Source organism: Pyrgilauda ruficollis, unplaced genomic scaffold (genome assembly GCF_017590135.1).
Source record: "Pyrgilauda ruficollis isolate IOZ18807 unplaced genomic scaffold, ASM1759013v1 scaffold30, whole genome shotgun sequence".
NCBI lineage: Eukaryota > Metazoa > Chordata > Aves > Passeriformes > Passeridae > Pyrgilauda > Pyrgilauda ruficollis.
Genome location: NW_024524378.1, coordinates 5,928,338 through 5,950,223, shown reverse-complemented (window position 1 = coordinate 5,950,223; position 21,886 = coordinate 5,928,338). Strand labels below are relative to the sequence as shown.

Genomic DNA, 21,886 nt, shown 5'->3' with positions numbered 1-21,886 from the left:
TTTATCTTTTGTAATTGATTAGTAAATCACAAAGCCTTCAGTTTTACTCCATTACATGAATGATGGAAGGCGACACTCATGAGGACATACGGATAAATATTTAATGAGCTAAAACAGCTTTAATCAGAATAATAGCACATTTAATAGATTCCCTATTTGTTTTCAAACCGGCAAGCGAAGATGCATTTTAAAAAGTACTTTAGAGAAAAACGATACAGGATAAAAAAAAAAACAAAAAAAAAAACCATAAAGGTTAAACAAAAAAACCTTAAGTTGCTTGCACCTGAACAAGCAACAGTGCTCAGCCAGGCACAGCTGTTTAGGCTCACTGCAACGAAAACTACTCATTTCAAGGTTTTGGGAGGCAGCTGCTCAGTTTTTCCTGAATGACATGGGATTAAAAATTCAAGTCTTTTGGAAACACTGCACTGGTCTTGTGTCCTTGACCACACCAAAGAAGATAAACCCCCTTGAAGTTCCAATTCATCACACTCTTCCTTACAGTCATCACAATTACAGGCTGCTCATCAGCCTACCTGACTTACCTTGAATCTTTCCTCTAACTAGCAATAAAATAAAGCTGTATCAAGAAGGAGTTGCAGTAGGAAGTGTGACTCACTGGTTGCTCACCACCCTTGCAGCTTTTATCTCCAAATTTTCCTTATTTGTTTTGACCCAGATAGCCACTCAGTTGAGGATTTAAAAAAATTCCATATTTAGGAAGAAAAAAAAAAAAACCCAAACATGGAAATGTTCTTCAGCATATAGTCAGTTGAGGATTTAAAAAAATTCCATATTTAGGAAAAAAAAAAAAAACCCCAAACATGGAAATGTTCTTCAGTATATAGCTCAAGTTTAGATTCTGGGCTCTCCTGATGAAACTCTCCACATAAGTACTTCAAAAGTAGTGCTGGGACCAAAACAGCTTTCCCCATTCCATTAACAACATCTCATCTTTCAACCTTTGCAAAAATTCACAATTTAGCGAGAAAATATACTTCTGAAATTCAAGAACAGCCTTTATTAAGAGATTACTGACCTAATTATGAAACAACTTGTACCTCAATTTCCAAATAACTGAAAATACTTCCACAGAAACACAGAAATTCAAGCAAGCAGAAACCACAAAAAACCATTTTATTGCAACAATGTCCCCATCATCAAGTGAGATGGCAGAAATTAAATTTCAATTAATTTTGCGTTTCTACCTTTTTATTTATGTAAATATAAATTCAAGAGTGTAAAATAAATCCACATATAAAACACAGGAAACATTCTCTTTCAGTGACTCCAAAAAAACTTACATACTGAAGATTCATGACAAGTCATCCACTGTCCATTTTTCCAAGTATACAGGCATGAAAGAATGCAGAAATTTATTCTCAAAAAGCATCCTGTATAAAGTCCTTGAAGTACTTAAGTAATATTTAGTAATTTAATTCTTGAGCTCATGGATGTAGATTCCAAGAAAGGAGACAAACATCTCAAACTTCAGATTATTTAACCTCCATCTAAAATAACCCATTTAAAACAAGATTATGTTCAGTTCTTATAGCTGAAGCATCACAATTACTTTATTAGTATCATTATTTTGGAAAACTATTTCTTATAAGGTTTTCCTGCTTTTAAAATAAAGTCAGAATATTTATTTCAAATACTTTTGCTAACTTATACAGTAAATATATTGCGGAAAGTAACTCCACATGCTGGTACAACAGGCCTTCATGAAATTCCATTTAAACATTACTATGATGTACCTTAAAAACAGGGACTACAGCATGAAATGCACCAAAAAGAGTCAGTGTCATGGGACTGTGTCTGACCTTCCTTCTCAGATGCAACAAAATGCTAATGTATTTTGAAGTAAATATTGGACTGCTAGACCATATGAATACTAGTTGGTTATAAATATTTGGAATAGGAACATTTACTGCTTTAGAAATATGTGATTATTTTGTTCATTGTTTTACACAAAAAGAAGTGTCACCAGTATTATAAAATGTATCATGGGGGATATTTCAATGGGAATGTTTTTCATTTGGTCTAACAAACATGTATTTCCTATGATTGTGGTTTTTAGTATGTATCACATGCCAAGTTCTTAATGAACTGTTTACCCTTATGTTACAACAGAATGAAGAAATTAAGATGGTAAAAGCAAAGTTAAAAATGAGAACTGCAAATAACTTGACAACTAGAAGAGGAAAAATCATTGAAGGATTTAAATCAGCACTATTGTGGGTCCCCACAGTTGCACTGCTACTCTTAGGTTTCCAAAAGATGCATATGATTTAATAAATATTTTTGTGCTAAGAGCCATGCTCAGAAACAAAATATAGGCTGGCACAAGTCTACCTTCTTGGAGATGCATGTTAAGTATAAAATTCACTTACTAAAGTGCATTTGCTGAACAAATTCTAAGTTCTACTATTATAGCTATCCCAATAAGCAATACAAACTAAACTTTGTTGAAATTCTACCTCTACTTAAAAGCAGTAAATATAGATGACTGAAATCTAAATTACAATCTTGAATTACCAAACTTTTTGACTCAATGCTGTGAGCTCTAGAAATAAACAAATGTACTGTCCTATACTTCCCACAAATGAGGAATTGCCTCTAGTTAGAAATACTGACAGTGTAGAATGGAGTTAAGTATAAGCAGAGCTGAAGTAAGCATTGCTTTGCTTCTTATTCAATATGGTGTTTCTTTAAGGCTCTGAGAGAAGCTGTTAGTTGTCTCAAGATCTTTTGGCAAAAGATAAATGCAGAAGTAGCAGGGTCATCTGACATTTCAGAACTTATATTTTTGTATTTCACTAAAGCCAGCTCATTCAGTGTCTGTATACATTTATTGCACTTGTGTTGTTGGAATACTCTATACCAACATAGTAATAATGATTGCAACAAAGCCATAGTAAAATAAACTTCAAAAGGGTCTGATCTGGACATTAGAAGGTAAGTGTCTGCATGTTTAAAATGTTTCCCTAATAGTAATAAATACAGACAAATTGCTCATCAAGTCAGATGTACATGTTTAACCAATTATTTAGCATATATAAAATTTCACTCATCCTTTTATCAATACAAATCTGTTAGGGATCAAAAAAAGACTTACCATGCAAAATATTGATTAGTGCTGCATAATGGAATATATATTTCTATCAGAGTTAAAACAGCATTTTCAAAATTTAAAGAAAAATAGACTTTTAAAAAGGGATTCTACTGTCAAATGCAAGTCTTCCTTGTAGCAAAGACAAGATAGAGACAAGTTACCATTTATCGCTGTACTTCAGTCTTGATGAAAGACTAATAATAATTTGTCCACCTACTTCTTAATAAATGCTACATTTTCAAGAATAAAGGAACTATCAGTAGGCATTATTTCTACTTAAAACAAGTTACTTTTCTCTGTAATAGGTCAAGTATGCTTTTAAAGATTCAGGTAATGGTAGACTCATAATTTTCTCTCTCAACAGATTTCGAGGAGGCTCTTCGGGCTTCAAGGCCTCATTGTGATCTTTATCCTCCTCCTCTTTGTTATCATCTTCCATTCTTTCATCTTCTTCACTATCTAGAGGCTGAGGAATGAGCTGATTACCAACAAACACATAGGTGTTAATCCTGCGTCTACGACATCTCCTGCGTTTCCGTTTTGGAGGAGCCTTCTGAGCAATACCCTTGGCCTTCATCTCCTCGTTTATGAAGTTTCTAAGAGTGCGTCTGATATATATCCGAGCTAGGTCCTGGAGGTTCCTAACAGCACATGGAGCTAAAATGAAAGAAAAGTAAGTTGTACTAAGTGAAATTTCCCTCTAGCAAAAAAATCCCAAACTAGCTGCAAGGCAGTGAGACTAATGTTTGAAACCAATTCCATTGAAATTTTAGTAAATGATGCAATATGCAAATGACACAAAGTTAGATAGTATCACCTTGACCCTGTGGCACAGTCCAGGAAACAAGGAGGTCTTTTAAGAGATGTGCAAGAGAAGTAGTAAGCATGAACAGATCAATAAAATAAATTTAAAAAATTATACAAGTACTGTCACTTTTTAGCACCTGGCATGTCTTGGCACCTACTGCTAGCACTGTTAGGATCCTGTTGTGGGAAAACAGTTTCTACCCCTGTGCCATATTTGTTCAAGGCAATTGCCTTTCTTCTGCCTCCTCCTTCTGCTTGCTTCCCACTGAATCGAACTGATGAGGGAGGGACATGTCTAATTCACAGGTGACAAACCAGATAAGCCACCTGTATCTTTGCAGCAGAAGAGGAACCAAAATTACTCAAGTCCTAAAGGGAGAAAAACCCAAACCAACAAGTAAACAAAAAGCCAAAACTTTGTTTTCCAATGACATCCAGGTGATGACAAAATATTGCTTGGCTGCTGGACACCAGCCCTAGATGAACTACGGATGCCTAGTTGCAAGGAAAACAAAACCAAAAAAGCACACCAGCCAAAGCTGAAGCTTGTTCAACTTTCTTACTTTTCACTTTCCTTCCTGCATAGAATACCATAAAAATAACAGGGACTACAGCAAGGAAGAAGTTATGGAAGAAATAATTTCAAAAATTACACTTCCAGAAAATGCATTCAGCTATAAAAGCTACTGATGCAGTTTAAAGAAGATCTATTGTTACATACAATGACTTCAGTTGCAGACTAATTAATTTATCTGACACAGAAAGGATATTAGCACTGACAATACTGACTTCAGGTCATGCCAAAGAGAAGGAAGGGGAAAAAAAAAGTCCCATTTCTTTAGTATAACATCAGCTGAAAATTCAAAACCCTATCTAACCATCCAGAACATGTTTAGAAGTTCAGGTGAAACAAACCATGATTGCAGATTGTATGCCACTTATAACAAATGCAAACATTTTTTAATGAGAAGAGCAGAATGCAAAATTTTGGATATTTACTGTCCATGTATTTCCATTTGTATACTACCAGTGAACTGCACCCTAACCAATAACTACATTGACAAAATGAACCTTTTAACACCATCTCTGTATTTTATACAAAACAAAAAAGACTCTACTTTGAGCATGGCTGACAGATATTTTACATATGCGAGTTATTTTAGTCTATATGTAACACTACATATATGTCAGAAAACATTCAAGGGTTGCCCAAAGTACGGCTCAGACTCTACGTTTACTTAGTAATGACATCTACAAACTCTGGCTAAAATTTGCAGAAGAAACATGTTGACTAGACTACTTTGAACTTTTAAGATAAATTACAGGCCTGTGGGCTTGAAACAAGTAGACAATGTTACTATGAAAGAGAAATTGGCTATAATTTTTCTTTGTTGAGGTTCAGCACACTTCTTTTTACACCCCCTGCCCCCTCCATGTACACCAAACACAACCACAAGAACACTTTTGCTTTAACTTTTAAAATAAAACCAGATCCACCTGAGCAGTGGAAAAAAGCCTATCTCACTAATCTCATTTTACAGAGCAACTTCAAGCCTCTAACACTTTTTTCTTTTAAATGTAAGCAATACCACATTTGGTTATTTTTTCCTCTTCTCACTAAAACTTCATTTTGAAATTATAACACAGGAACACCTTTCTTGTACTACCATTCAGCTCTGACTGTCCATGGTCCACACTCCTCATTCTGAAAATTTAGGAATGTTGATAGAAAAATCCTCTTTTGTTCCAGGGAATTAGACTGTACAAAATCATCGTAAAGTTTGACTAGCCACCTCTGTATTTCATTGTTAGATATGACACAACCTATGTATTATGGATGGAACAGAGGAAAAATAATATTGAATTAGTAAATGAATTTCAGTAAGTGGCTTCTGAGGGCTCAAACCAAGTATTAAAACAACAAAAATTAATTATTTCTGCATAGGAACAGATTGCATGAAGGAAATTATCTTTATACTTTGCATTAAAAAAAAGGAAAATTACCTATTATAGCAAGCTCAAACACACTCAAAATTAATAGCCAGATCAGCTGGCAATGCAAGCTGATAGGACACCCTGGACTCCTGAAGGGCTTATATCAGTTTCCCAGTTAAAACATGTTATCTTTTGGGCTCTTTGTTAGGTTTATCGAATTTTCCACATGCTACCATAGCTCTGTGTTTTACTCCTAGCCCTGACAACTCTGACAGAAAATTTCAACTCTACTCTTTTCTTTGTCAGCTTTTTCTCCTTTCCTGTTATCATCCTATCCTACCATTTGGCAACAGCTGTACTTCCAAAGACTTTCTAAAGCTCTTTACTACCTCTGCTCAAAGCATTGCAGCTAGAAAGCCAATTCCAGTGACTAATAACAAACAGCTTGGTATGACTATATCCACTGCACACAGACATAAAGCATGCTTGGGCTTATTAATATCCTATCATACCACAGCCCCAGTTTAGACCTCTTCCTTCCATTTCAGGGAGAAGAGAAAAAAAAAATATTTCTCTGGCAGACTGTGAGAAAGTTAGCACTATGAGGGTTGTAATATTAGCTGGCCATTTTATCTATACCACTGTAATAGAGAAGCTGTACTTAAAAGGAAAAGATGTCTGGATAAAAAAAGCTGGAAACATTCTATCACTTAAATTATTAACTTAAATTCAGAATATTAACTGTGAAGCAACACAGACCATGCACCAGGAGCAGAAAAACGTATCAGTGAGCTACTGCTTTGCTAAATGGAATGTTTGTACAGCACAGCCTCTCAGCTTCCAGACCTCCAACATCTAGCACATAACATCCCTGCTAGCCAAAGGGAAGGATCACAAACTTACGCAGTCCTACAGTGTCATGTTTGCCGTTGTCATTTCTGTTTGGTTGCACTAGTGGAGCAAACGAAACAGCAAGGATATTCTTACTTTCCCATGTGTTCTGTCCTGTTCTCAAGATCTGTGTTAGCTGCAAAACAAAACCAAAATAAATCAGTGGTTACAATTTTGTCATATTTGTACTATTCAGATTGGTTTCAAACACCCTGCTATTTTGCTTTGTTTCAAAATTAATGAATTAAGGCTGTTTTATTAACAAAAAGGACTTTGACAATCCTTGAAATATCACTTGGTCACTAGAGTAATAAATAAGGCTCTTTGGTAACGGGAAGAGATGCAGCTGGAAAACTAAGGCCCCAAGGTAAAAAATAAGTTCTGTTTTTTCTCATTTTTCCAAAAGATCAAAGAATACTTTAGATTGGAAGCAACCTCTGGAGTCCTACCCTCCTCCTTGAACAAGGCCAATTTCAAAGTTAAATCAGAAGCTTTTCCGACTTAGTGAGAAAAGGTCTAGGACTGAGATTCCCCACCTGTCCAGGTAACCTGCTGTAGTGTTCAACCATTCTTACTATAAAAAACTGTCTTCCTTATTTGCAGGCAGAAAGCACCCTTGCTGCCAATCCGTAATGCTCTTGCACTATGCTGTGCACCTGTGAGGAAAACTGGACTCCTGTCTACCAGATAAATTCTCCACCCCTTCAGGAAGACAACAGGAATTAAACATTTCCTTGGTGTTTTTCCACAAGCTAGATTATCTCATATCTTGTAGCTGCACCTCATACTTCATATGCTCTAAGCCCCTATCCATTTGTATGTAAGGTAAAAATAGTAATGGTTTTAATTTCTCTCTTAATTTGTGACTACTTTTAAGTTGAATTCCAGCTATTTCAACTGACAGTATCCTAACTGAATAAATAACGAAATTATTTATATAACAGAATCATGCAGGCTACGCTTAAATCCCTTCAGTATTTTAAGAAAGCAGATCAATAACGTGAGAATTCTTTTTTGAAAGTAAAGTAACTAACATGCTTATCAACAAGCATTTTAGTAATTATCTGTACTTAGGAGGGCATCAACTTAAGTCACATGATGTGCCTTTTTCAATTTCCCTATTAGTAAAACAGGGAGAGTAATACTTACCACTGAGAAGCCTTTTGAGGTCTAAGAATGAAAAGTGATAGAAGTGCGAAGTATTATTAAAATATTATGCCCGTCTGAAAAGCATTACATCTAACGTGAAAATCAACACTGAAAGCTGCTGTGAATACAGATCTATTTTTCCTTTGTTTTTTTTCCTCCCCTTGCAATGTCCCCCTAGTTACAGTTATTTTGTATTCTTTGAAATCAGTTCTCCTGGTTTAGAGGTGGTAGCATGAAACAGACTGTTAAAAGCAGGATATTGATGCTTTCCTACAAATTTAAGGGAAAAAATTTCAAGACTTCATTAAAAAGATTAATATCTGCTAAACTGCAACAGTACATTGAATCAAGGTATCATTAGTTGAACATTAACTTAGTCAAATATATATTCAGAAGCATTCTTTAAATTACATATTTCTCATACTAAAAGACAAAAAGGGGAAATTGTCACTAAAGTCACCTGATCTTCTATAGGCATTACTAAAATGCCTCCAACTTTCAATAAAATTTTCATGTAGTTTTCATGGTCTTTCTGGACTCCAGCTCCACAGTAAATCCGGTCATACTGATGACTGTCTGAGGCTATTTCCAAACAATTACCAACCACAAAGGCAGGTTCACAGAACTCAAATCTAAGGGGAAGAAGAAAAAAAAAGGAGATACATTTCAAATTAGGATTTTTAAGAAAAGCCATTCCAGATAAAGACAGAAAAATATATTTCATATCCTACCTTATATCAGTAAGAATGATTAGCATACATAATTTAAAAATTTGTATTAAGACATTACTTTGAGAGTAATCTCTTTTTTTCTGCCACATCAGGGACCACTGAAGAAAAGTTCTTGCAGTTACAATAATGTATTATGCAAAACAGAGAAAGCTTCAAAACATCACCTTCCTAACTACAAGCAAGTAGATTCATCCAAAGAAATCTTAAGCTATATGGCACAACTGCTACGAAAACAGTACGTTTATCAACAATGAGCAATATCCAGGCTGTTGAATAAACATTGAAAAGTTTCATTTCCTAGTAGCTCCCCTCCATTTTCTTTCAGTTAGGGTCTATTTAAAGGCTCTTTTTTCTCTACCTCCCAATTTTCCACCTTGAGCCCAATCCACTTTTCCCCAAAAAGTAATTCAATGGAGAAGTCTGACATTTTTTTGACCACACACAAAGCAAAAATTAAAGATTCTTTATCTCAGAAACATCTCGTTTTCTTCAGTAAATGGAAGTAATACAATTACATTTTAGTGGACCAAAGCTTATAACACAAGTTGAAAGGACTGTAGGTGTTCTCTGTCACTGCATAAAATACCAAAGGAAAAATGTACAGGGCAGTACTTTATTGCTAAAGCTGCATATATTTGCCACAACACTGTTATTTTCTGACATTTTTTAAATCTCTGAAGCATGTTACTGCTTTAGCTGTTAACACCATAATAAAATCTACCATTTTGTAAAAAAATTCATTGAGCAAATAACTGTACATCTTCCCCAAGCACTTTATATATAAGAGGAGAGGTTACAAAGTAGCTCATAAAAAGGATTTATGATTTTCTTTGAAAAAAATATTACATAAAAGCTAACACCCTTGTTTTTGCATGAAAAAGTTCATAAACTTCATCTGGCAGTATTAGAGTCCAATGCATCTCAAACTGCATCCAGAAGGAATGAATTTTTCTAACAACTTCAAATACATGTAGCCATTTTATGAACTTTATGGCTAACTATCAATGGAAAATAATTTTTCTTTTTGCTCACCTAGCATTAGCAAATCCCAGTACAATACCTGACAACATTCAAATCAATATTTTTTCAGTCACAGTAAAGTTGGTAGCTTTCACTGCTTAGGGATGAAGCCTGTAAGGCTTGGCTGACTTTCTGATCTAGAGCGCTGCCATTAACAAATCAGGAAAGTGAAGTTTTTGCTGAAAGTATAATTTTCTCTCCAAGACGGGATGCTTGATCTTGAAAATACTTCAATGCTTCTTTCTATGACTAGTCCAGACCAACCCCAGAATCTTTTTACAACTACTGCATGGTTCTCTCTCATGCATTTCTTGTGGTCAAGAGTCCATATTTTCCCTTCCAAACCCGGGGGGGGAAGAAGAAAGCTGCAAACAACACTAGTCAGCTGAAGACAAAAAAGGGAGATGGAAGTGGAAGAGGGGTAAATTTCCTTGTTGCACAAACTGAGAAGGTGAAGCTAGACCGGCCAGACTGTGGCTGAAATAATTTCAGATTAACACAGAAATATCTAGAAATACATTAGACAAGACAGAAAATGAAATCCAAGACACTGATCAATCTGCTGAAGAAGCAAATCTCGTTGCGTAAGCACTTGGGCTATCATGTTCCTTCCTACATTTTCTACATTCCACATACAGGTCAAACAGGCAGTTTATGCTACAGTTTTCATTTCAGATTGTCTACACTTTAAATCAAGCACCAACGTATCAATTTAATTTGCAAGTTTGAGCAAAGTACTTTTGTGGGCTTAAAAAGTAAAGGAGGAAGGGGGAGGGGGCAGGGAGAGAATGAATATGGTACTTTTCCAAAAGGCAGTTTTAAATCTTGACACAGTCCTTCGTTAGTCTTAGAAAAATGAAGATGGCCTCCCTGCCTGCCCATCCCCATAACTTTCACAACTTCTTACCTTCTCAGAATGCTCCTTTAAAACCTACCAAATTTATTACCAGATAATCCTGTTTCCTCTACTAGAAACCACCCTAAAAGCTCATGAATACACTGGCCACACCCTCTTAAAATAAGGAGGAACACCAAACTATCCAAGGAATACAAGACACAAGAAAACTCCATGAAACATTCCCCAGACACAAAGTACTCTACACATGAGCTGAGGACAAAAATCCACAGTGGTCTTTACTAATATAGTAAAAGCTGAAGATAATTTGTTACTTAGCTTCATAGCTTGCAACCAGAAGGGCACAAAGTCCAAATAAAGACACAGAAGCAACTTAATACACTTAAAAGAGTAAGACGAGTTAAACACTAGAGACCAACTCTGTCTATAGGCACTTCAGATTGTCTGGACTGTGCTCCTTCCACCCTATTAGCAGAGTTTTGTGAAGACACAAAAAAACTCATGACCACAAGAGCTGTTAATTTGTTATTCCAATTACTTCAAAAAATACCTTCTTCCTCCACATAGTTTTTCAGTTAGTTTCAACCCAGTCTGTCAACAGGTGGTCTTCCTGACAAACTCATTTCTTGCAGCAAAACTAAACACTTTATGGACTAGGTTACATGTAATTTCTGAAGACACCTCTTTAATCCACGTCAGATGACAAATGAGATCAAATCAGCTCACCTGGCTGTGCAATGCTCACCCCCAGCTTGCCTCAATTGGTCTGCCAGCTGCTGGTCTGCTGCTAGTTCACAAACTGCCACAGGTAATTCCCTGTTATCCAGAAAGGTAAAAGTAGGTAGAAGAAATGGGAGGAAAAGGTGATAAACTGCCTCTGGTAACAGCAACATGCCTGTTTAAAAGCCTATCTCTCTTCATTTGTGCTTCTCACAAAATTATTCAGAAATAACTGCTTCTTGTGTTAAGGTATGAACAGTGACTCATACCAGACATACAAGAAAAGCATACTGCTTTCCTGCTTAGTAGAGCACCACGGACTCTTCATGACTAGTTGAGTAGCAGAACAGCAAATCTCGCACCTCCATGCTCCCATGAAATGTAGAACTCACTAGTGATGCAGCAAGACTCTTTCCCAGATCCCTGAATCTTAAGATGATTTCGATTATAGGCACACCTCTGAATCAGAAAGAGCTGATAAAGATATGCACAATTTTCTTGTATTTATCCAATCCAGTAATAAGAGATGACCTTCAAACACAGACTGAAGTATAATTCTGAAAAGTCTTTCTGCTAACTTGCCTACATAATTTTCAAAAAAAAAGAGTAAAGTTTAGATTGGTTTTACTCAGGTATATGAGACCCCCATCAATCAGGAAATTATTTAAAACTTAAATACGAAGGTTCTACAAATATAATTAAGTATTCAGTATTTACAATACCCACAAGGCACACACAAGCATGTTAGTTTTACAGTGGGAAAGTAGTATCACCCATATTAGGTCAAGTTCCATTTCAAAACAATCGAACCCCAATTCTTTTAGTACTAATTGTTGCTACATCCAAAAAGTTTCTTTTATTCTTATTGCATCTCGGGTATCAAAACAGACCAGATACTGCACTTCATTCTGTGTTACATGGAGCTATCTTTTATTAATATTGATGAAAATAAAATAGTTTATTGCTTTAACATGAGTATTAACAAACATGTATGATAACTATCAAGAAGAACTAGTATTTCACTTAAACATTTTGTTTATTTTCAAGCTGAAATGCAACTAAAAATTGCCAAATATTCTTTAATGTTTGTTCACCTCTACCTTGTGACCAGGGTGGCTTTACGAAGCATTATATTGGTAACATGAAAAAAACTATTTCACACACCAGACAACAAAAAGAAGGGAAACAAAGTGCTGGAACTATCTGGAAAAGTTTAGTCACTTCAGGTTCTTCAGTTGAATTTGCTATCGTGATTGCAAGAGAATCAACAGCCAAGAACACAGAAATTAGGAGTTCCCATTACAGATAATATGGCAACAGAAAATCTCTGTTTAAACAAACACTTGCCACAGAAAAAATTTAAGCATGCACAGATCACATGTAGCAATGGCCCAAGATAACCAAGCAGTTTCAAGCATGTAAGACTTTTGCATAGAATGGGCAGTTCAAGTGCAAGGCAAAGGTACTTTTCTTCCAGCTAAATTAAGAAAAAAAAACCTGCAGAATTTAAAGTGAGTTTTTGCCTTTGCTGCAGAAACTTAAGAAAATTATCAAGTAATAGACTGCAGCTGTTCATGTTTTTAAGTTAGATTCCCTATAGTTAGCAGCACAGCGAAGTATTACTACTGTAATAAAAGAAACAACCATTTAAAACATTTACAGCAAAGATCCAAGGTTAAGTTTGTTGCTCTTGTATCCATATCCACCAATCTAGTACATGTGTCACAGCAAAATACTTAATAATGAAGCTGGAGAGTGTAACACTAACCTACCATAGTAGCCAGGATTTTTTACAAGGCGATTCACTGGTTGGTCCTAATGACACCCACCCACGAACCCTACCTTTAATTACTTCCAGCTCTGAATATGTACAGGACACTTCTTGGGCCAAGCTCTTCCACCTATACAACCTCCATGAATGCAGGGTGTAATGCTGATGTTTTGTGAAAATGAAACTAGGTGCAAGGAGATATGGATTGTCTCCTTTTTTGTTGTTTTAAGTGGTAAACATACTTGTTTTTTTTTTTTTTAAAGAGCAAGGTCAATAACATTGGAGAAAAATCTCAAGTAATTTGAAAGGAAAAAAAAACCCCAAACCTGTCAGCATCCACAGATATGTATCTGAAGAAAACAAATATAAAATATGAGATTTAAAAAAAGCAACATGGGGGAACCACTTAAAACTATTTTTGCTATGAAAAGAATTATTTAGTTCTTAAAACCAGCACCACTCCAGCTACATTTTACACCTCTCAACTACTACATACACATCAAAATAGCATCTGACGGTACACTTCTGCCTATCCCCATAATTACTAACCACACACATCTCTCAGCTTACTGTTCACAGCCCTTATAGAAAGAAAATCCATGTCAGCATGAATTTAGTATGCTTTTTCCCCATCCACACACATTTCCTTTAGTTGGTGAACTCAAAGTTCTAAAAGCCTGAATTCACATTCAGCACCATCAATTTGCTTTAAGTAATTCCCTTCCAATATGAAATGTATTTAAATTTATTTAAATTTAGGGCACAAAGGACTACCATTCAACTTTAGTAATGTATAAGAAAAGGTTGGCAAATTGTTAACATTTGTCATGTGAACTACCGTGACACTACATCAGAAGAAAGAATTTCACACAAGTCTTTGTGGAAGAAAAAAAAAATCCCCAAAACAACATATCTTAATAAATATTTCAAAACAGAATAGAAAATCCAGCAGAACTCATGGAATTAGCTTCATACCAAACTACCCTTAAACCATCAAACACATTAATAACCAGACACTTAAATGAATCTGCAAAATGCGTAGAGTCTAAAAAGATGTGATAAAACATTAAACAATTTTCCTTACTGTGATGAGGAAGTAACACTTACTTTTGTCCCCTATACTAATGTACTTTTGCTCTAGTTCCAATATACTGCTGGCCATACTTTCTGAAAATGCAAAGTGTGGAAAGAAGGAAACACAAGATCCACCAGTTCTGGCACATTGGTTGGTGAAGAGAAATAAACCCAAAAACTGGTGTATAAAGCTATGGCAGTTGCAAAATGAGTTCCCATGCTGACTTAAAGACAAAGACTGAAAAGCTACACATCATTTAACCTAGAAAGTTGTGGTTTCTTTGTGCAGTTGCATTAAAAATACCATCTCAGAGCCTCCATTATATCAAACAAGATTTTCCTAAATCAGTAATGTTAGTCGAAGCATTCCTAGAACCTAATGGTTAAACACTGATGTATTCACTGAAAGAAACTTTGAAGAAGTTTTCAGATCATTTAGTAAATTTTTCAGGTTTCAAAACTTGTCTTCTTTGAAAACCACAGATGAATACTCACATGGCTTTACATGACATAACATGCCACAAGAACATGCAACAGATTAATGAAATACTTTTTGATTTCTATTAGTCTCTCTCATTTCACTTGACTGTGAAAGTGCTTTAGAGCTTACACCGGTCAAATATAAAGGTAAACAATTTTTAGAGAATGTTGATTCTTTTCCTATGAAGTGGGGCAGTATCGGGGCAAGATGGCAAGCTCTTTCCACCTTTTCTCAAGCTTTTTCTCCACTGTTCATTCTATCTTATTTAAGTATTTTCCAAGCTCTCTGAAGTAGTCTTTGGCTCCTGTATAAATTCATATTCATGTATTTCTAGCATGTTTTGCTGAAAAGTTACACACCTTTCACCCACTACTATTGTTGATACCTTTTGCACGTATACCAGAAATTAAACAAATTAAAGTATTAAATCCTTGAAAACTTCTCATACATTTTAAGAAGTTTTACCTTCATTTCATGAAGAAGACTTCATTTTAAGTCTCTTACATCCAATTACAACAGTAATTTTAATCAGCATTACAGTAATAGCCAAAAGTGATGCTGGCAAAATTTCTATTCAATACTTTTGTCCTGGACATTATTTCAGCTTCCAGGCAATGCTATAGGGATACTGGGAAATCTGTATCTCTGCCTCACTTATACTTGTCATCTTTCCATCTCTGGAATGGAAAAACTGTCTTGCTTCTCAGCTATCTTGTTGATTATTTCTGACATTCTCATCAGTTTCGTTGAGTGGATCAAAGCATATTATTCAATTACTTCTGAAGAAAAAGTCAAACTTCTTAAAGTCAAAGTTCTTAAAAATACTTATGACTCATGACACTCTTCCTTCCACACAGAATTACAAAATTTAACCGTAATAATATAACTTCATTATATTATATCTAAATTTTGGTAGTAAAATGAAAAGTAATACTGAAGGAATACTTTTCAGCAATTCCACAGAGAATATTAGGAAAAGTGAATGGGCATAGGGAAGTAAGAAAAAATTTGTCAGTTCAGTTTATTGTAAAGGCCCTATGATACCCGTGGAAAAAGTCTAGAGAAAGATTTGCCTGTTAACAAAAACTAGAAAAGTATTTTCTTTCTAGTTTTACTGAAGCAGAAAATGGTTTTATAGGTTGAAAAATTCGTGTTTTCTACTGTGGATTTTTGTGAAACAACAGCTTTTATAGGAGCCATATACCAAGTATTGTCATCACTTGTTTTAATGTAAGAAAAATTTTAAGTACTATCAAAACTTGTAGACATAAGAGATTTCCAAGAGCAGTGTCCACTATGGGATTTATTTTTAAAAGGTATTTCACTTGTGTTTCTCAGGGCAAGAAGATCTATTTTTGTTACTATCAAACACTTGGAAAATGTAGGTATAGTTCCTTCCCAGGTAAGAGTAGATTCAATTGTCTCTGGAGCCTTCTGGTTTACAAGGTAAAGAACATGAAGTTTCCCTCATACCTCTAAATAAATAAAATCACTGTGTTTCAAGCCCCTATTTTCCTTCCCTTTTTGTTTAACATAACCTCTGGAATCAAAGAATTCCACTCCCTCTGTTGCTCTGATTAGATTAAATCTCAACAAGAATTCACTCACCACTAAAAATGCATTATTTACACTATCTGAAATTAAGTTATCAGTAATATTTAAACTGAGAAAGTCATCAGTAAATTTGGAGACAGTTTGCTTTTTCCTGCTTAGATTTTTACTGCAATCATTAGTCAGCTGACCAGCAAGAAGGAGCTCTATTTTTCTTTGTGTGTACACCAGGGAATCGCCTTTCAAATCTAATTTAATTTAAAAAGTGAGCCTTTAGAGCTTACATTTCAATGAAGAAAAACATTCTACTGGAAGATGTTCTTTAATGCCAACACAATCTACTACAAGATTTCAGGAGGAAGTTTCACCCATAACAGTTATCCCAGAATTAGGACTAGGGTTCTTGTCACTTACCATTGAAGTGGATTCTTTTGATCCTGAGAAGGGTTGGTGATTTTCTTTCACAGCAGGGACTTCACCAGCTTACCCAGGTTTGGGTTTTGATAGGGTGCTAGAAGATGGGCAACCTAGCCTTGCCCTGTGGCTCTCTCTCCAAGCTGGATATTCTAGGTCTAGAAGTTGAACGGGAGCAGAAAAGACAACACATTCCCCTTCAATAAACAGGTGAAGCGGGGCCTGGTACTTGAACATATGTGTTTTAGACAGAGCCTTCTTAAGGAATGATTCTTTTCCCCTTAACTGGCATGCATTCTCTGAAGGTTTCAAGAATGAAAGAGAGCCTTACATGTATTTCAGACTCAAAGAATTTTCTTTAGTCTATACCTAAAATCTTTTTACCTCAACCATCATGACACTTTCAGATGTTTTCAAGAAAGAACTCCTTTGCTTTTACTGGCAAACATACATCATCAAGTAAATCAAGGCAGCATTTTATCTTTCAGAGTGCACAACTCCACCTCCATTTAGAGGAAAACATTTTATAGATTGGTGGGATATGGATACAGATATAAGTAATTACTGAAATTATTTGAAACAGGTATCTGAGAACTCTTCTTCTGATGAACAGCTCCAGAGGCCAAAACTGAGAAAAGACCAGCTATCGGAGACAGACAGCCTTCCCTTAAGGCTGAGTCTCAAATCCTTCTGGACATGCTAATTTTACATATTGTCAGGTCACTGGTGAAGTACCTTACCTGAATCACAGAAAAGTAAACTTCTAATTGTACTTCAACAACATTATTATCAAGAATCAAAAAAGCAAGTTAAACTGTATCACACAACACTGGAACATTCTCCCATACAAATGGCATCAAAGAAATATTCCATCTTGTTTTATTAAGCAAGAACCCATCTAAATCATCATGACTCAGCTCCACACAGAAGTCAGATGCAAAACCAATGGCCTATTACTCCAAGCAAAGGAAAAAAGTCACAAAATGTTTATTTATGACTCAAGCTGAAGCTCACCAAGTACCTACCCATAAATGTAAAGCTGTTGTTTGTGTTTCAAAAGCAGAATGCTTAGAACATTCAAATCAGACTGCAGAACTTAATACACTAAAGAAAGAATGCAGGGAAGTGGCAAAACAAAGCTTTACTGAATTTCCCATTTGTGTAACTCCATTACTACCAGGAACACACATCATGTTCTCTGTCTTCCTTATGTCCCCTGGGTACCTTGTTGGAGGCTGCTGGTCAAGTTCAAGTTATTTTTCACACACACATTCACTGAGACAACTAACTTCATTCACATCAGTCTGTCAAGTAATCTGTTTTCAAGCAGTGAGGACTCCTGCTTGGAATACACCAGTGTTCAGCAGCAGACAGATACCACACACCTCTGCCCTGGGTGGTCTTTCAGACAAATATTAAGCTGACCAAAATAGTAGTTAAGTTCAGATAGTGCAGTCCCATAACTTTGGGTAAAAATCTTTCACTTACAAATGAAGATGCAGGAAAAAGTTACTGAAACAAGAAGCAAAACCAGACTTACTGAGTCAGAGAACGTTTCTTGGAGAGTGAGCTTAAAATTCAAGATATTATATTAATACTTACAGTAAAAACAAATACAAAAGAACCTTACCACAGAAAAAAAAACCCCACACATCATCTTCATTAACTACATTAAAATACAAAATATTTACAAAGAAAGCAATTAGCCAGAATGAGCTATGCAGACAACTTGGTAGTTCCCCCCAAAACACAAAATCCAACCAGGCAACCATTATTGTATCAGCTGAACTGCAGCTATTACAGGCAGATTGCTATCAAAAAGCACTTTCACAGAAGTATAATTTTTGTCATATTGGTGAGGAGAGTTGTATTTCTTTGGAACACATACAACACTGACATTTACTTACATCATGTTTAACAGTTTTGCTTTGTTTGTCTCAAGTTCTTGCAAGTTTTGAAGTGTAACCAACACCCCCAGTGTTCTGCTATTCATTTACTAAACTATCCTTATCAAATTTTGTTTCAATAATGTCAAAACTTCATTGCTACCTCAATTTCCTTTAATTTCTGTATATAAACCTATCACCTGATTGGTAAGACATTGCAATCAAAACCAGCTTTTGTATGTCTTGTACAGACACCTACAGTAATGCACAAGACATGTGCCAGGATTCACTAGCTAGAAGGTACATCTAACTTAACAGAGCCATTAATGCAGTATTAGTAATGACCATAAATTACCACATTTCACACACATTTTTTTAAGACACATAAACTGCATCATAAAGCTGCTCACTGAATCAATTTTTTTTTTCTAGCTTGTGTTATAGATTAACTTCAGCCAACATAAATGCTTGTTTTAAAATTAAGACAATAATGAAAAACATGCATTATCTCCTACATGATTTTATTTATTTTACTGGGCTAACACAGTACCAAAATAATGTAGCCAGTATCAGAATTACAAAATTTACTTCAGATACAGGTAACACTAGGATGATACTCTTCTGTTACTTAGGAGCATGAAGAGAAAGGCTTGTGGTCAGACATGAGCTCCTCAAGTTTGGGGTATGGGAAAAAGTGGATTGAGCTCCAGCCAACATAATCAAGAATGTGGCAGTCATAAAGCACATTACAAAGGTAAAAGGATAGCAAAAAATTTCTTTGCTGCCCACAGGGGAAGAAAGAGGTGTAGAATGTGCAATTTTTAGGTTACTCCTACAATTCAAAAGATTTTCTGCATTTCCAGAAGTTACCTTACAATCGCTGGTGGAGAATTTATTGCCTGCAAGGAAAGAAGTCTTTAAGAACAGCCTTAGCCAGAACCTTGCTTTCCCTTCAACAGAGGCAGAGACTCCCAATACTCTTACAGGCCAACTTAATAAAAAATTGTTGAGTAGGTAGAAGCAATAAGGTTCAAAGCCCTGGAACCCAGAGTTATACCCTGAAGTAAAAATGAGTAGTGCTACGAGCACAGATGAATACGCTGAAGTCCATCTCTTCAGGAAGTAAACATGAAGGCAATCAGAAACAATCACTCATGTCCAGATCAATAGGGGTAGATTAGAAAGAAAGTTAATACTGTACAGAGAGATGATGTAAAACTACATAAAAACTGATTTAACGGATAAAAATTGCTCTATACATGCAAAGACACCCATATACCATGTCACTCTCCTAAATGCATATATGCATGCATGTGCACATACACACATGTACCCGTGTATGTATACACATGGCCAAAATGCAGGAAAATCCACTTTGCTAAGCACTGCACAGAAGAAATACTCCCATACTTCCAAAGAGTGCTTTCTTAAGCCTCAACTTACCTCATGAAGTAGAGCCACAAACTGGAAGTTTTAGGTTTTGGTTGTGTGATGTCATTTTTCTCCCCTCCCTAAGCTCATAAGCAATGACATGCTGAGTTTAAAACCAAAGATGTTATTACAAAGCAAGCTAGATAAATTAGATACTTACTTATCAAAGCTATCACTGTATTTTATGAAGCTCTCCAACTTTTCTTTAGCGTATTCTACCACATCTGAATGAAGCTCTATTCCATGATTTATCCCGAAAGGCCCTGTAAATAAAAACAGCATAGTGTGTTTTTGTGACGTTTATCTTCTAAGCACAGCAAAACTGCATGGAACAGCACTACAGCGTAAAAACATCAAAACCACATAAAACAGAAGTCTCCAAACACTGCTAGACAAAGTTATTTTTTTTCATCTGCATTACCAGTGCTTAAAGAGGAAGGTAAAAGGCCAAAGATTCAATAAAAGAACAGGGACAGAACTACAACAAAACAATTACAGAACAAATTTTCTTTGTAAGCCTGCAGAAATTAAGTTGACTACACTGAAGTTAGTCTGAGCAAATTATTTTTCAAAATGTTACTTACTTGTTAAATAACAAATCAAAATTATGATTCAGTCTGTATTTTGATATTTACAACTTTTTTTTTATACAAACTTTTCATCTTCCGACTATTTAGAGATAGGATTATATTCCTTAGCCACATATGCTCTTCTATTTTGCAGATTGCAAAATCAGAAATTTGTTCCTGATTTAATATAATAATTAATTTCCACCAAGAACAGTGAAATTGCCCACACTTTATGTTCACTCATCACAACTCCATCACAACTGCATTGCCTTCCTGTGACCAAATCCAAGTATAATTCCAAGTCAAACTGTGTGCCAAAAGTTAATGCTATTATTTCAGAACAAGAAGAAATCATGACAGTGTATTGAGGATTATCCACATCAGGAAGGAATCTGAATCAGACAGTCACATTTGCTGTAAGGATTCTAAATTTAACATGCACTCATAGCCCGGGGTCTTTAGTCACTGGAGCATAGAATTGGAAAAGGGAGAGGGAAGGGAGAGAGGGAAAGTAAACATCAATAAGATTAAACAAAACTTATATTTATATCCTCTACAGCATTCTAAATCTTTCTTAAATATTTAGCTCCATGATGTTACTCCAGTGAAACAGAATTCAATTTGTCTTTTCTAGGACACAGATTAACAAAACAGACCTAGGGTTAGCAAGAGAGGTTTTGTTTTACTGCAACAAAAATATAGCATATAGCTATATACCATTAACCTGATCAATAACCGCAACGCTTAACATAGTTTAGAACATTTTCTGCTGGGTGAAATAAAGGCAAATCAACTAGGTTACCAGTGGCAGTGCTTTTAAGACCTCACTAATAGCAGGCAAGAGGTAAGCTATCATCCAAGGGATGTTCTTAGATCCTGTGAAAACATTTATCTTCTGCTGACATTCATTTTTACTGTAAATTCATGCTATTATTGATCACTTTAAGAAAAGCATTGGCATAGGCAACCCCTTTCTAGCTGTTTAATAGTCTCTTGTACCATAATAGGCTATGATGTTGCTAACAGCTCTACAGCATACAGCAGCATTCAAGGTATGTTTTCTTTGCCTAAAAATTAATCACAGTTCCTTTAACCGCACAATTTAAATTAAATTAAAAATGCATAAATATCATCTGTCCAAAAATTCATATGTACATTCCTTCAAGTACCTAAATTTGAAAACAACTAAAACATCCTGCAAATGTCAGCTGCCCTAACAACTTGAAATTAAAACTATGAATGCAGAACACTACAACATCATCATACACCACAGCATCCGTAATTTAAATGCAAAGATGAGAAATGTGCTCTCTTCTCTCACTGGGAAAGTCACAGCTGGACATGTAAGCAGAGTCAGCTATTCTAAAAATGTGAAACCAACTTCTCCACTACTCTCTGAAATCGACTGGCCTCTTTCAGCATAATGAGATAGCAATTCCACCACCTAGTCTGAACTTCGTTTACATTTTAACAATTTCAGCAAAA

At 35.5% G+C, this 21,886-nt stretch overlaps 1 protein-coding gene across 8 annotated transcripts in view; it reads right to left on the bottom strand.

The window, feature by feature from the left end:
* Positions 1–1,120: 1,120 nt before the first annotated feature.
* Positions 1,121–21,886, bottom strand: part of PCMTD1 (protein-L-isoaspartate (D-aspartate) O-methyltransferase domain containing 1) — a 40,778-nt gene continuing 20,012 nt past the window's right edge. For 6 of the 8 annotated variants that reach the window (XM_041473747.1, XM_041473752.1, XM_041473748.1 and 3 more), the window contains 5 exons: positions 19,993–20,095; positions 11,231–11,320; positions 8,358–8,529; positions 6,761–6,884; positions 1,121–3,772 (listed from right to left, as the gene is read on the bottom strand). In XM_041473747.1, coding sequence (XP_041329681.1) covers positions 3,402–3,772; positions 6,761–6,884; positions 8,358–8,529; positions 11,231–11,320; positions 19,993–20,095 — 860 coding nt within the window. In that variant the 3' untranslated portion in view covers positions 1,121–3,401. Of the gene's footprint in view, positions 3,773–6,760; positions 6,885–8,357; positions 8,530–11,230; positions 11,321–16,515; positions 16,634–19,992; positions 20,096–21,886 lie in introns of those variants that run through there. The other 2 variants (XM_041473753.1, XM_041473754.1) reach the window with 2 other exon arrangements.